The sequence below is a fragment of the Protopterus annectens genome, chromosome 17.part0 (assembly GCF_019279795.1).
Source record: "Protopterus annectens isolate FY-2018-M chromosome 17.part0, PAN1.0, whole genome shotgun sequence".
NCBI lineage: Eukaryota > Metazoa > Chordata > Ceratodontiformes > Protopteridae > Protopterus > Protopterus annectens.
Window position 1 is genome coordinate 90161549 of NC_056751.1, and position 15062 is coordinate 90176610.

Genomic DNA, 15062 nt, shown 5'->3' on the forward strand with positions numbered 1-15062 from the left:
TGAGGGATTCACACTGCTGTATCCAGCTGTCTTCATAATATTTTTTTTCTGCAGGATCAAATTATTTTTTGATGCTCAACAGGCTAAAGAGGAAATACAAAATTTTGTCCAACAAGGGGTGAGTCATCAAACAGAACTCTGCTTCTCATTCTTCTGATGGTAAGGCTCAGAGAGACAGAAACTTTGCCAGTGAAACCTTTTCTATTGTCCCAAAGAAAAATGCTTGAAGGACAAAAAAAAAAAAAAAAACACAGGAGTAGAGTAGAAGAATTGGGGAGTACTGTGGACTAGAACCAGAGTCTGGAGTTGAGAGATGGAGATGAAGAGGAAGAAGACTAGCAACACTGAAATTAGTGAATAGGTTCATAGGTTCATAGGTTCATACTAGGCTATCTGCCTGAGGGCATTTATAAGCCTAGCCCATAGTTTTGTGGCTTACGCCACCCCTTTAGTTTGGAGAAACTATGCCCATTATTTTACTGTGCCTCTGTCGAGCAGTGACACTGAGGTAACCCCTGGGGTGTATCTGCGGTCTCCCATCCATTGGTCAAGATTCCTCTTGAACAAGGCCAGCGAGGTGCTCTGCCTCACATAAACCGGGATTTTGTTCCATAGCATAGGGAGTCTTTGGGTGATGAATCTATCCCTCCAGCACGTCCTATTAATAACCGTGTCGAGGTTTAAGTCTCCCGCCCTTGTGGCTCTGAGGGATCTAGATTTTTTGAGATGAAGCATGTTCATCAACTCTGGGTTTGACATGGCCTTGTATGTCAGGCATAGGTCACCTCTGAGCAAGCGGTAAGCAACTGAATATAGCTGGATTATAAAACATCAATCACATTTGTGAAATATGGATTCACAATAAAAAGTGGCTGAGCAAGACTGGATTTTTGTTGACTTTGTTAAACTTGTTGAGGGACTGACAGGCATGTACCGCACTTCATGTCATTAATGTTTGGAAGGACACTAAAAGGGAAAAAAGATATGGTGGCCTCAGATGTGATTATATTCATGCTGGATTTTGGATTTGTGGAACTAGAGCTGGAAGGTATAATGGGCCTATTTAGTAATGTGACAGTAGCAAAGGATTTCACGCCAAACTAAGAGTAGAAGTAGTGGGGCCGCCTGTTTCACACATGTGGGCTTGAACACTGCAGATCCATCAGCACTCCTTGTTATTTTGACACTGATATAAAGTGTGTGTGTGTAGGGGGGGTGAGGAGGCACAGTTTCCAGAAGGAGAACTGTGGAAGCACCCCCTCCCCAAGAAAACCACAATCAGTTTTCTTGGTTTAGCCATTTGTTTCATCCATGTGTGCTTTCAAAATAGATGTATCTTAACCAAATAAGATAAAAATACACTACCTTAATTTGCAAACATTTTTCACACTTTCATTGTCATTAAAGGGGCACATACCTTGAATTCAATATGGTGGTTATTATTGTTATTATGCCAATTTTAAATGGTGTTATGCAATCAACAATAATCATGGAAATTATGCAACTTCCAAATGAGGTATCAATTAAGGTATCATTAAAGATACACAATTAATCCTTTAGACAATGGTGATTTAAACCACTAATTTAGAACTTCAAAAGTGTGATAAATTACTTTAGCCTAATTTGTGATTTGTGTAATGCAGGCTTTCTTCATTTCACATTTTTTGCCACTGTTTTAATGTCGCATGGCTGATTGCAAAAATTAAACTTCATAGTGAATGCTTTTATGAAAGGTGGAATGAAAACACTAATATTAATTAGCCTGTACAGCCTGACAAATCACTTATGGTGAACTATCGTTAAACAAAGTTGTAGTACCGAATAACACTTTCTAGCCACTTCAAAATTATTGATAATGCATTCACAACAGATAGACAGTTACAGTTATCTCACTGTACTACCATCCAGCATCTTAAATAATAACATATTTTTGTAGATTTGTAGGGCAGTCTAAAGTATGTTAATAGTACTTACTGGTAATGAAATATTTGTTATTAATAATATTAGCAATGTCATATTTCTTTGTAATAATGTTAGTAATGTAATATTTTGTTTTTTGAAAGTGTTGATTTTGTTCTATTTGTAATTGACAGGATATCATCTTAACTCTGAAGGAAAAGCTGTCCATTCAGTGCATTGACCATTTTGCCCTAGCACTAGAAGAGCAGTATAATATATCTAAGCTGTACCTTCTGCATGAAGATGAACTAATTGAACAGGTAAAAAGGGACTCGTATTTATATGTGTTAACATTTTGCAGTATGCAAGTCTATTAATATAAAAAATATATTATTCCAAAATGTGTCTGTGAGCGAACGGATGCTATAAGACAAGCTAAGCATTTTGGTAAAATAGTCTTATGATTATTTCTGTTTCCTGTGTCAAAAAATTATTTTTGTGTTATAAAATGTAGACTTCATACCTGGTGGTCAAATAAAATGTTCAGTGTTAATATAACAAGAATTGAAAGCATTCCAAGGAGAGATAGAGGGAAGATTATGGTATTACTAGTACAGTTAAGGAACAAATGGTTTGTCTAAATCAGGTGCAGGAAAAGGAAGCCAATATCTGAAAGGATGGAATGACTACCTTAAGTGCTTCAGGAAAAATAGAAGACATTTCAAAATGGGTCCAGAAAGTTAACTTGCATGTGATTAAGGTTTATTAAGAGAGAATGTACAATATGGTTGTTTTACTGGACATTTTCTGATAGGCACGCTAAGTCTGAATGATTGTTCCCCTTTTAGTATCCAAAGTACTCAAACACAGAGGATTTCCAAGATGGCTACACACTGATTAACAGCTTAAGTTCAGCTGTGCCTGTGTGAAAAAAAAAGAAACTGAAAGACCATGGCCAGGAACTCTGTTACTTTTAGTACATTCAATTACTAACTAGAACGTACACTGTTTGGATGCCAACAAAAGAACAATCTGTGACAGTCTGAAAGAAAATCAACTAGAAAAGCTGAGGGAAAACACTGAGCGAGAAGAATCCTGCAGCTGATCAGCAAAAAGTGCAAACTCCAACTTTGATGCAAGGCAGGGTAATCTAGAGGAAAAAATAAGTCAAATGTGCTCAGAGCTCATTTAAATAAATGAAACACTGAAGGAGTATATCAACTTAAATAAAATGATAGAAAAAATGGAAGAAGCTTTAAACATATATTCAGATGAGCTGATAAAACTGCAAAAATTAGAGGTAAGAGCAAAGAAATGGCTGTCTGAGTATGTGACTGCTCAAGAGAAGCTGTCTGAAAAATGGAAGATCTAGATGACAGAACACTTAGAGAAAATCTGAGATTTTCTGCTATACCAGAGAAACTAAAAGACTGTATTAATTTTATGAAGGCACAAATAAGCAACGAGACTGTTATTCCACAGCAAGAACTGTTAATTGGAAGGACACACCATGTGTATGCTCCAAATATGGTCATGAGAAAGCAGCCAACACCTATATTAGTCAAGATGCAAACCTACCAGCAGAAAGAGCTTGTCCTGATAAAACTGTAGCAAAAGGGCAAAGTATTAAAAGTTGGAGACAATATTGTTATTCACTGTATACCAGCAGAAGAGAAATACATTTATTCCAGCAATGAGAGAATGGAGAGAGGCAGGTGTAAGATTCAAGCTGCTGTGTCCAGCTATTTTCAGAATATTTTTCCTGGAGGATCAAAGTAATTTTTGATGCAGAACAGGCTAAGACAGAATTAAAAAAGTTTGTACAACAAAAAGTGAGTCATCAAGCAGAAGAGGACTCTGTTTCTCATTCTTCTGATAACAAAGTACATGGAGATAATTTGTCATTGACTCTTTTCCATTGTTACAAAGGAAAATGCTTGAGAGACAGAGAAAAGCACAGGAGTTGATTAGAAGAATTGAGAGTACCTTGAAACTGAAGCAGAGCCTGGAACTGAGAGCTGGAGATGAACAGGAAGAAAACCAGCAACACAGAAATTAGTGAATAAATGTGAGAGTGAAAAACATCAAATCACATTTGTGAAATATGGCTGTACAGTAAAAAGTGGAAAGAGTGGACTTTAGTTGATGTTGCTATACTTGTGGGGAACTGAAAAGCATTTGCCTCACTTCATGTAATTAATGTTTGGACGGACACTGATGGGAGGAGAAGATGAAGGAAAAAGGTAACTGTAAGTAAATCAAATTCTGTTCTTAACAGTATTTCTGTAAAAATGTTCATGATATAAATTGCATGTTTCACAGTAAAGTATTTTTAGTTGCTGTATGTCATAAAGATAAAGTAAATAGACACTTTTTTTCTTTCTTCCTTCTTTTTTAGTATTAGTAAGTGTAGGAATTAAAATACAAAAAAGAGAAAAAAGGCTAGAAAAACACATTAATAGGCTGTAATTTTGGGTTGTTGGAGTGGGGAATGGGATGCAAATGTTCACAGATCATAATATCTGTAGAGATGATATGTTTTCTCTTATTTTTGCATAGGTTATGTCTGTATTAAGACCCTTGGCTTAATTTAATAACAAGTTTTAAGTGAAAACAAGTAAATAGCACTAAATATAATGAAAAGTTTTCCTTTAGCAAAAAAAAAAATGTTTCGGCTTGTCTTTAGAAGTCTGGAGCTGAGGATTACATTTTCTTTTCTCTTATGTTTCCATGGAGACAAGCTGATTATAGAGCAATAAATGAAAGACAATGCACTGGTTTCTTCAAGGCTAAAAGTTAATGTTTTCTGAAAGCATGCAAGTTGTTTTTCACATCTGGGAGGGGAATAAGGATAAAGATAAAAATACACCAATTAGAGTAAGGAGAAGCATAAGAAGTAATGTGTGGTAGCATGGATAACTTCATCTTTAGGTTAATTAAGGCCTGTGTTTGCAGCTGTCTATCTGGGTCAGTTGTTCCTATTAGGATGTATAAATTTCAGTATTTGAAGATATACATAGTTTTGTGTGTGTGTATTACATTATCAGCTTATGGGGTGTTCTGGGGGTGTGTTTGTTTTTTTGTTTGAAATTTTTCATGAAAACAAAAAGTCTTATAAAATGTGACATAGGTTCCAATGTTGATAAAAAATGTATAAAGGATCAACCTGCCAAATATTAGTGGGTGCATGTATCACAGAAGCTGGAAATATACAGTTAAAAAGTTGTCATATATAATAGATGGGAATAAGGACTTCTTATCATAATGGTGACACTTTTCATATTTTTTTGGAATGTGAATGGTCTCACAGGTACAGACAAAAAGAAAGAGTATTTACTTTTATATTAAGAAATGCATAGTCCAAATAGCAATACTACAGGAGGCACATTTGGAAAGAACTGAGCATGTGAATTGGATAAAGAATGGATTTCAAAATATATATTCAGCAGAATATCAGTGACAAAGGAAAAGAGGAGTACTTATATTAATTGCTAGAGAAGTTCCAATAGTGATAGAAGAAGAAAAAAATGACAGATTTGTGGTAGCAAGGGGATACAGGAGGGGATGATGATTATGCTGGCATGTATTTATATTCCACCTAAAACTGCTATTATGGAGCTTAAAATATGTGAGAAATGATCAGCTTTCAGCAGGGAATATTACTTATAGATGGGGACTTGACTTTGATTTGAAAAAGTAAGGATGTATCTGAGGAAACGTAGAAGAGAAAATATGACAAGAGAGGGTTAATTTTCTGAAGAAATTTGTGAAAATATTTGGTATGGAAGATGTGAATTCAGTACTTGGGAAGAATTTACATATTATTCTCCTAGATACAATAACTGGGCTAGATTAGACAGAAATTACATTTCACAGGAGCACGCACATTTATTTAACAACTTTGACACACATTCAGTAACTGTTTCAGAACATGCACCAATAGCTATTAATGTAAAAATGTGGGTAATGAAGTAAAGATAAGACAATGGCACTTCCCCACCTACCTGTTAAAAAGAGAGGAATTTAAGGATTGGGTAGAGGAAAGTATTTGGGAGTTACTAGGGAAGACAGAAAGTACTCCAGAGGTTATAGCTATGGATGAACAGTGGAATAAAATGAAAGTGGAGTTTAAAAACAGAGTAGAAATAAAAGAAAAAGAAAAAGAGATATGGTTAAGAAGTAACAGTAATTATTTAGAGGGGCTGACAAAAGTTTAAGTATTACAGAATTAGGGGAATCTGACAGAACAAGAAGAGATACAAATGCAGAATGCTAAAGAGAAAAAAGAGAGTGCCTGTATAATATGCATGAGTTTAGAAAGCTTGCTGTTAAGCAACTGTTTTCTGATAATAACTCCAGAGCACAAAAACGTTTGGCACAAAAGCTTAGGCAGCAGAAAGTAGAAAGGGTTGTTGCCAAATGTAGGGAGCCTATAACAAGAAAGATAACCAGAGATCCCATACAGATATTAGAGATATTTTGGAAATATTATGAAAATTTGTATAAACCAGAGAAATGGGGAAATCAAGAAAAAACACAAATGAAAATATTTATGGAAGTCATAAATATACCAAGGTTAGAGGTAGATGAGGCTCAACATTTAACAGTTAAGATAGGAGGAAATGAGATAATAATGGTGATGCATAACCAATCTGCAGTAAAGTCTCCAGGAATAGATGGCATTCTGTTGGACATTTGGAAGCTAAGAGGGAAGAAAGTGGTAAAGATCTGGAAGGTTTTAATAATGTTTTAAAACATCCTGGAAAAAAAAAACGCTGTGGCAGTTTTAATACCTAAAGACATTAAAGACCCATCAGATCCAGCCTCATATAGGTCCATTTCAATGTTAAACCATGATTATAAAATATGTATGTCTTTAATGGCTAAAATAACAGGAAATATGTTGCCAAGATTGATAGATCTGGATCAATGTGTTTTGTGGTGTGGAGGCAAACATTTCACAACATTAATAGAACAATGATGATCTAGTGAGAAACAGAATGTACGAAAATAACACTGTTTTTAGTGGGTCTTGATGAAGAGAAAGTATTCAACAGTGTAAACTTGTGTTTTATGAGTATGGCAATGGAACTATTTGCATTCCCTGATGCAACCATAAGATTAATTAGAAGGATATACAGAGGATCAGAAACAAAAACAAAGTAAGAGGGTTCCTCTCTGATAAGTTGTGTCTGAACAGAGTAACCAGTCAGGGGTGTACTCTTTACCTTTTGTTATTTGTGTTATATTTAGAACCATTGACAAAGAAAATAAAGGACTGAGAAATTCAAGGATATAATTGGTATGTATTCAAGAAAAGTTGGCTTTATTTGCAGATGATATTATTTTGTACCTGATAGAATCAGAAAAGGACATCTCAGTGTTGTGGAACAGTCTCAGACAGTTCTGTTTTTTTTTTGGGAAGGGGATATACAATTAATGAAATACAACAAAGGCTATAGCTGTAAACTATGTATCCACTCATGAATTGGTTCAGCAGTACCTATATTTATCAGGATATGATAAAATGAAGTATTTAGGAGTGTGGGTTAAAAAGGACATTGTTACACTAGCTAAGGATATGTGGAAAGAGACTAAACAAAAAAAATGCAAAAACTAAGAAATTGGAAGCTCTTGCCTATAGATATGGATAGCAAGATACAAGCAGTAAAATGTTTTTAGTTACTTTAGTTTCTTACACAGGTCAGGGATATTTTTATCAACCAGAGGAGAGGTTGTGCATAGTAATTAATAAAGAGTTGAAGGATTTTTTCAGGGAAGGGAAGAGTGTGTCACTCATCTCTTGTATTCAAATGAGTCACTGGGGCACGGTGATAGGTTCAAGTTGTTTATTGTACATAAACACATCAGGAGCTGTAACTGGAACATATATTTAAGCTAACTGACTGACTCATTACTTCAAACACACTCTCATGGGCATCTCTATTCATGCCTGCATTCACTTTGGCTGACTGTATAAAATGGCACTGATCTTGCACATGCTCAGTAACTTATATGCATGTGCTATCTATCTACAGTGGCTGACTAGGTACAGTATACACAATTATCTACATCCTGCCAGTTTGATTTGGTCAACATGCCCTAGGAGACCAAAATATTTTACAAGCTAGATATCACATCAAGATTTAACAACAAATGAATTCAAGTCCAATTTGCTGGTCAATCTGGTCACATAAAAACTTTGACTGGGTTTAGCAACAGGGACGGTCTCTGGGAAGTCTTTTACAATTGGGAGTTCAGGAATTACATTAGGACTACTTGAAGAAGTTAGACTGTCCTTTGGAATTTGAACAAGTGTGGAATCACTCTGACAAATACAGTCTCTGGCATAGGCAATCTGCTGCATCACTGGTTTGGAGACTGGCAATATGTGTCTTTGATTCCTTCTGAAATCCATTCCATCATATTGTATCAAGTTTTGGTTCTTCACAAATATCTTAGACAATTCTTACTCGGTCATATCCTTTAGATGTTTGCATTCTCATGATCTTTCTTCATCTCAGTGGACTAAAAGGTTTGCTGGATTTATCGTAGTACAACTTTTATGACTGGCATTTTTTTTTTTTTAAAAGTTGAGTCTTGACCATTTCGTTGTTTTTTTGCATTTGGAATCAATAATTGTTTACTGATTGTAAGAGTTGTTCTAGTCTGTCTGGACATCAGTCTCTGAGCAGATGAACTAAGCAAGTTATCTTGAGGAATGTTTCTGAGATTAAATATGTTAAGCAAAACATCGGTGCCATCTCTCTTGGATTTCTCCAACAAACATTTGGCACTTCGAACAGCACGTTCAGCTAATTCACTAGACTGTGGATACTTAGGACTACTAGTAACATGGACAAAGTCCCAAGACTCAGCAACATTTTTGAACTGCTGACTTGTAAACTGTGCACTATTGTCAGAAATTACTTTGTGCGGACTACCATGAACAGAAAAATGTCTCTTCAATTTTGTAATGACAGTGCTGGATGTTAAGTTAGGAAGGTCAATTTCAAACCAATTCAAATAAGTCTTTACTAACTGTTAAATAAAATTAAGAATTCAATACACAGGAGGTTCAGATGCAAAAGTTTACTAGTGTACACCAGGAGGCAAAAAACGTACAATTACAGAATTTTGTCTGACATGAAACAGGAAGCACACAATTTTATATAGGTTTAACATTCAAGCTATACCCACCTTACTGACGTGATATGTCACAGGGCATCTACATCACTTTAGCTTACAAGCCTCTATTCTTTTAATCTGCTGATGCAGTATATTTTAAAAAACTTTTCCTCTAGATACAATACGGCCTTGCTATCCAGCTGGTCAGTCATAATGTATGTCTGTAAAGTTACTTATTCAAGGTTTCATATCAGTTCAAATACAATAGCAGCTTCAGTCTTTTAATGCATGTCTTTGTTCTCTGTTACACTTTCTCACACAGCTGCGTGCTATCTAAGTAACGCATATACAAGGCCAGAATATTCCAACAGGAAAGAGCAGAAGATTTCATTATTTCACACATTTAATTTCCTGACCCAGCAGATAATCACTTGTGAAAAGCATAAACATTAAAACTTGCTAAGCTAGCATTCTGTCAGGGTCAGGGATCAGCTTTTGCTTCAAGCCACACTGCAGTTTCAAAACTACTTCACATTTAGACATGAATTAATTTTACTACTATATGATTAATAGAATAAAATGCATTATATACTACTTTGCTTTTAAACTAGCATTTCTCATGTATTCAAATACACATTTTTCTAACATTTTCCCCCCTATTAATACTTTTTATTCTATTTTGAAGTATGCATAGTGTCATTTCATCTCCTAGCCTTTTCCACTCAGGATTTTCAGCTAGGTGAGTCATTTAATCTATACTTCAGAAAAAGGGTCATCTGAAATCAATCTTTCAATTTCAATATCTTGGTAAAAAGTTTCAATAACAGATACTTCAACAAAATCTTTGATTAATCTTTTCATGCAGGGAATTCCACAGCAAACACATGCTCCTATTAGGAGTATACCCACACAAATGGCAGTCAGAATATTCATTAGGATGGAACCCAACCCCCTAAATAGATTCTGGAAAAAGTTTGTCAGTGGGTTTGGGCCTGGTTCAGTCATGGCTGATACTTGCTGAATTACCTCTAGGTGGTTATTTATCTCATGACGATTGTCAGGAATAAAAGCACAGCATTCTTCTTTGATAAGCGCGCACGTACCACCTCTCACCACTAGGGTGAAGTCAAGAGCCATCCGATTTTGTAGCACAACAGTTCTCATTGCATTCAGTTCATCATTCACCAATTCTAGGGTGGAAAAAGTTGCATTACTCATTACTTCGAGAAGTTTCGACAATTTCCTCAGCTCCCAGATCAATTTGACTGCTCCATAGGCTGGGAATATTCCTGCCCAGGATATAACACTGTCACTCAAGTCCATATGAGTCAATTCACTTTTGTCTTTTACTGAATTATGGTCTTTCCAACCAGCTTCGATCTTCCCAACTGGATTCACAGGTTTCTTAACTGGACCTTCGGATTTTCGAGCTGTTTCTCTTATGTTTCGTATCTTACCCAAAGGTAATTCTGCAGTATGTCTTATTGCCGGAACCAAGTAACCCAAAAAACAACTGCCGGACCAATTCTCAGGTAACCATTTATATGCCTTTTTCCCACAAATAAAATAACAGTTTTCTACTTTAGTACTAATACGCATCAGCCCTGCATGAAACATTTTCTGATCTATAACTGACAATTGTTTAAACAAAACTGGACTTTTTTGAATGTCACTCATAGTTGTTTTCAATGAGTTTAAATACGAGTCATAATTAGTATTGCAAAAAGTATTGCCATTACTATTCTTAATATAACATCGGTAAGATATGGTTATATTACAATTGCTCCAGCCCACCTGGAGAGTGTCATTTATGTAGAAACATACAACTCCTGTTTGTGTGACAGGTAAAAATAAAGCTATTTTGTCCTGTGATCTCACAGTTCCTGTGTCGAAAAGTAAATTCTCCCAAGTTTCATTTATCCCCAAAGGGACAGCGGACATTATCAGTCCTCCATATGCTGTTGGTATAGCTGTACAAACCCAGCAATTTGAAATGTTCATAGTCTCTGCATACACACGTTTCATGGCTAGGTATGTGTTAAAGTTTGGATGCCAGTCTATAGACGTTTCATCACGCCTTCCCACTTTCACTTGTGTGGTTGTGTGTAGGATAAACCACAGCAAGAGGAAAATTGTCACAATTACAGTTAATAAATGTACACTCAACAAAATGATTATGCAACATCTCTGGGGTTGATCTAAACTTCTATTTGCTTTGTTTTTGGCCATCTCGGTCTGGTTGTGTATCAGTCACAAAGTTTTTATCAAGTTGAAAGTTCTTTACCGGTTTACAATGCGTCAAATGAACCCAGGACATCCTCTCAGCCACTCTGACTGCAGTAGGTGTTGCCAACAGAACCTGGTACGGTCCCTCCCACTTTGGACTCGCCCAATTCTTCCTTTTCGTCACTTTCACCGAAACGTATGTCCCAGGAACCACGACTGATTCCACTGGTCTGGTCTGTTCCTTTTCTGAAAAAGAGTTAAACTGCAAAACAGATTTATTTGTTAACAGTTTCCTCATATAACTAGCTAATGAACTGTCAGCCTCTTGCTCTGCAGGCATGAGAGCTTTCCACTGAGGCACATAATATGCTCTCCCAAAAACCATTTCAAAGGGAGTCAAACCCTTTACATTTGGAACCGTTCTCATACTCAGCAGTGCTAAAGGCAGACAGTATATCTAATTCTTTTGGGTCTCCTCTACTAGGTTCCTAAGTTTATTCTTTAGGGTACCATTGTACCTTTCCACCAGTCCTGCTGACTGTGGGTGGTAAGCACAATGGTTCTTCAAGGAGATACCAAAAAATCTCCCAAGCTGGTGAATCGTTTGATTCACAAAATGTGTGCCATTGTCACTATAAATCCTTTCCGGAATGCCAAATCTAGGGATTACTTCTTTTATCAGGGCTTTTGCTACTGTTGCTGCATCTGGGTTTTTGGTTGGAAAAGCTTCTACCCATTTAGAAAACATGTCTACAATAACTAAACAAAACTTTTTCCCTTCACATTTATTCAATTCTATGAAATCCATACAAATAGTATGGAACGGGTATGGTGGTATAGGAAAACTTCCTTGCTTGGTTTTAAATGCCCCTTGTGCATGATGCTTGTAAGTATGACAAGCTGCACAAAATTTCTTTGTGTAATTTGTGTATCCATATGTTTGGAATATTCGATTTTCTAACTGTACCATCCCCCCTGTTGAGACATGGCACTGCCCATGGCTCAACAAAGCTGCATATCTAAATAAATTAGACGGCAGTATCGGTTTTCTTTCTTTGGAAATGTACAGTCCATTCTCAAGAATTGCACCTCGTTTTACCCATTTTTGTTTTTCTGCTCTTGTAGTAAGCATCTGCATTGTTTTTAACATGTCTAAATCTAAAATCTCAGAGGGTTGTAATTCTTCATTTAAAAGTAAAGTTTCTGAGTCTGAGGCTGCTTGCTTTGCAGCTGCATCAGCTCGTGCATTGCCTTTTGAAATCTTATCCTGCTGTTTTGTATGAGCTACACATTTACAAATAGCTACTTTGGTAGGTAACTGAATAGATTCTAATAACTCCAAAATAAATTGCGCATGATTAATAGGTTTTCCACATTTTTTCATCCTACTTTTTTCCTTCCTATCTGGCTTGTGGACTATCTCCCCTTTTGTTATCTTACCTTCTACTTCCTTAACTTGGGTCTTGTCAAACACTAGCTTCTGCTACTCCTTTGTATCTTAATATCTTGACTTCCTATCCATTTTTCTCTGATACTCCAAACACTTTGCTATTGTGCCTTATTAGGTCCTCCTCTAACCTAAACTTTTCTTATCGACTACCTTCCCATTATTTCCATACCCTATGACTACTATCCTTTCCTGCCTCTAAACTTTCTCCCTTCCCCCCTCACCTCCTCTCTCACCTTATAAATATATCCCGTACTCAAGGCCGCCATCTTCTTTCTATTACCCTTCCTCTGGTTGCTGCGCTCCCTGCTCTGGAGCTGGACACTGATACTCAACCTGTGTTACAGTCTGTCCCTGCACCAAATAACTGCTATCTCCCAACTGGACTCCAATATATGATAGGGAAAGTAAAGAAAACCTCTAACAGCTCCCAAAGAGACACTTTGTTACTGAAAGACAAAGAAATACTCAACCTGTGTTACAGTCTGTCCCTGCACCAAATAACTGCTATCTCCCAACTGGACTCCAATATATGATAGGGAAAGTAAAGAAAACCTCTAACAGCTCCCAAAGAGACACTTTGTTACTGAAAGACAAAGAAATACTCAACCTGTGTTATAGTCTGTCCCTGCACCAAATAACTGCTATCTCCCAACTGGACTCCAATATATGATAGGGAAAGTAAAGAAAACCTCTAACAGCTCCCAAAGAGACACTTTGTTACTGAAAGACAAAGAAATACTCAACCTGTGTTACAGTCTGTCCCTGCACCAAATAACTGCTATCTCCCAACTTGACTCCAATATATGATAGGGAAAGTAAAGAAAACCTCTAACAGCTCCCAAAGAGACACTTTGTTACTGAAAGACAAAGAAATACTCAACCTGTGTTGCAGTCTGTCCCTGCACCAAATAACTGCTATCTCCCAACTGGACTCCAATATATGATAGGGAAAGTAAAGAAAACCTCTAACAGCTCCCAAAGAGACACTTTGTTACTGAAAGACAAAGAAATACTCAACCTGTGTTACAGTCTGTCCCTGCACCAAATAACTGCTATCTCCCAACTGGACTCCAATATATGATAGGGAAAGTAAAGAAAACCTCTAACAGCTCCCAAAGAGACACTTTGTTACTGAAAGACAAAGAAAGGATGTATTGATATTGGCACACACAAACTGTTATCTAATGGCTGAAATGATCCATGTTTAGATACCTAAGCCTCCCAGACAGGTTTGCCAGCAGCCATACCTTTCTCAAAAGCCTTTCTTCTCTATCTAGCATTGTTCCAAGTACTTCTTCTAACCCCCTTATTCTCTTTTTTTTCAGTCTGTAACTGGGCATCCCCCTCTAGCTACATAGTATCTGACACTTTGGTCTTGTTTTAAACTTAGTCTATTACTTAACACTCATCCCTTACTGATAAAACTCTCTACCTTATCTACATTGTTATTTAGCTTGCCTTCTCTGTTCCTAGCTTTCTCAGACTCTCTATACTCCTTCCATCCTTGTACTAGCCATTTCCTAATACACTCGCTTCCTTTGATATCCTGACCATCTTGCTATCGGTGCCCAAACCTGTGGCTGACCTCTCACACTCCTAGACTTACCTGCTGGATTTTCCTACTTTGCTGATTGTCTTCATCCACACTCTGCTATGGGAAAGCATACTCCTTCCATCCTTGTACTAGCCATTTCCTAATACACTCGCTTCCTTTGATATCCTGACCATCTTGCTATCGGTGCCCAAACCTGTGGCTGACCTCTCACACTCCTAGACTTACCTGCTGGATTTTCCTACTTTGCTGATTGTCTTCATCCACACTCTGCTCTCCTGTCTCTGCCCGCTCCGTTCGCCCTCCGGGCTCACTCCGCTCCCCTCCCTGCCCCCAATTCCCACCCACCCCCAGTGGTCCTACATTTATATCTCAGATAGACACACCCCCAACCAATCAGACATAAGCTCCTCATTATCACACCCTCCCCTCTCACCTCATACCACACCCAGCTTTCTCAGACCCATCCTTCACACTACCTCTTAAAGTCACAATACTACCTTACTTTCTTCTTCTTTCTATCCTTCGTCATCTCTCTTACTTCCCTAATATACACAATGTGTACATTATCTCTCCCAATATACTTTCAAATAACTATCTGTTTAACACTCTTACCTCCTCTTGTAACTACTTATCTCCTAACCTCCTATGAACACCCACTTCACTCTTCACTTGTGTTTCCCTCTAAGTATACCTCTACACCTACCTCACCTTTTACACCAGCCACCTTAAATCTCACTACCAAACCAAACTACCTATTTACCAAACATCTCAAACTAGCTTACTTTAAGCGTAGCAAACATAAAC

At 37.1% G+C, this 15062-nt stretch overlaps 1 protein-coding gene across 1 annotated transcript in view; it reads left to right on the forward strand.

The window, feature by feature from the left end:
- The window catches only part of FRMPD1 (FERM and PDZ domain containing 1), a 998362-nt gene that overhangs the window by 440217 nt on the left and 543083 nt on the right, over positions 1 to 15062 (forward strand). Inside the window, exon 7 of the mRNA XM_044059294.1 lies at positions 2094 to 2219. Coding sequence (XP_043915229.1) covers positions 2094 to 2219 — 126 coding nt within the window. The remainder of the gene's footprint in view (positions 1 to 2093; positions 2220 to 15062) is intronic.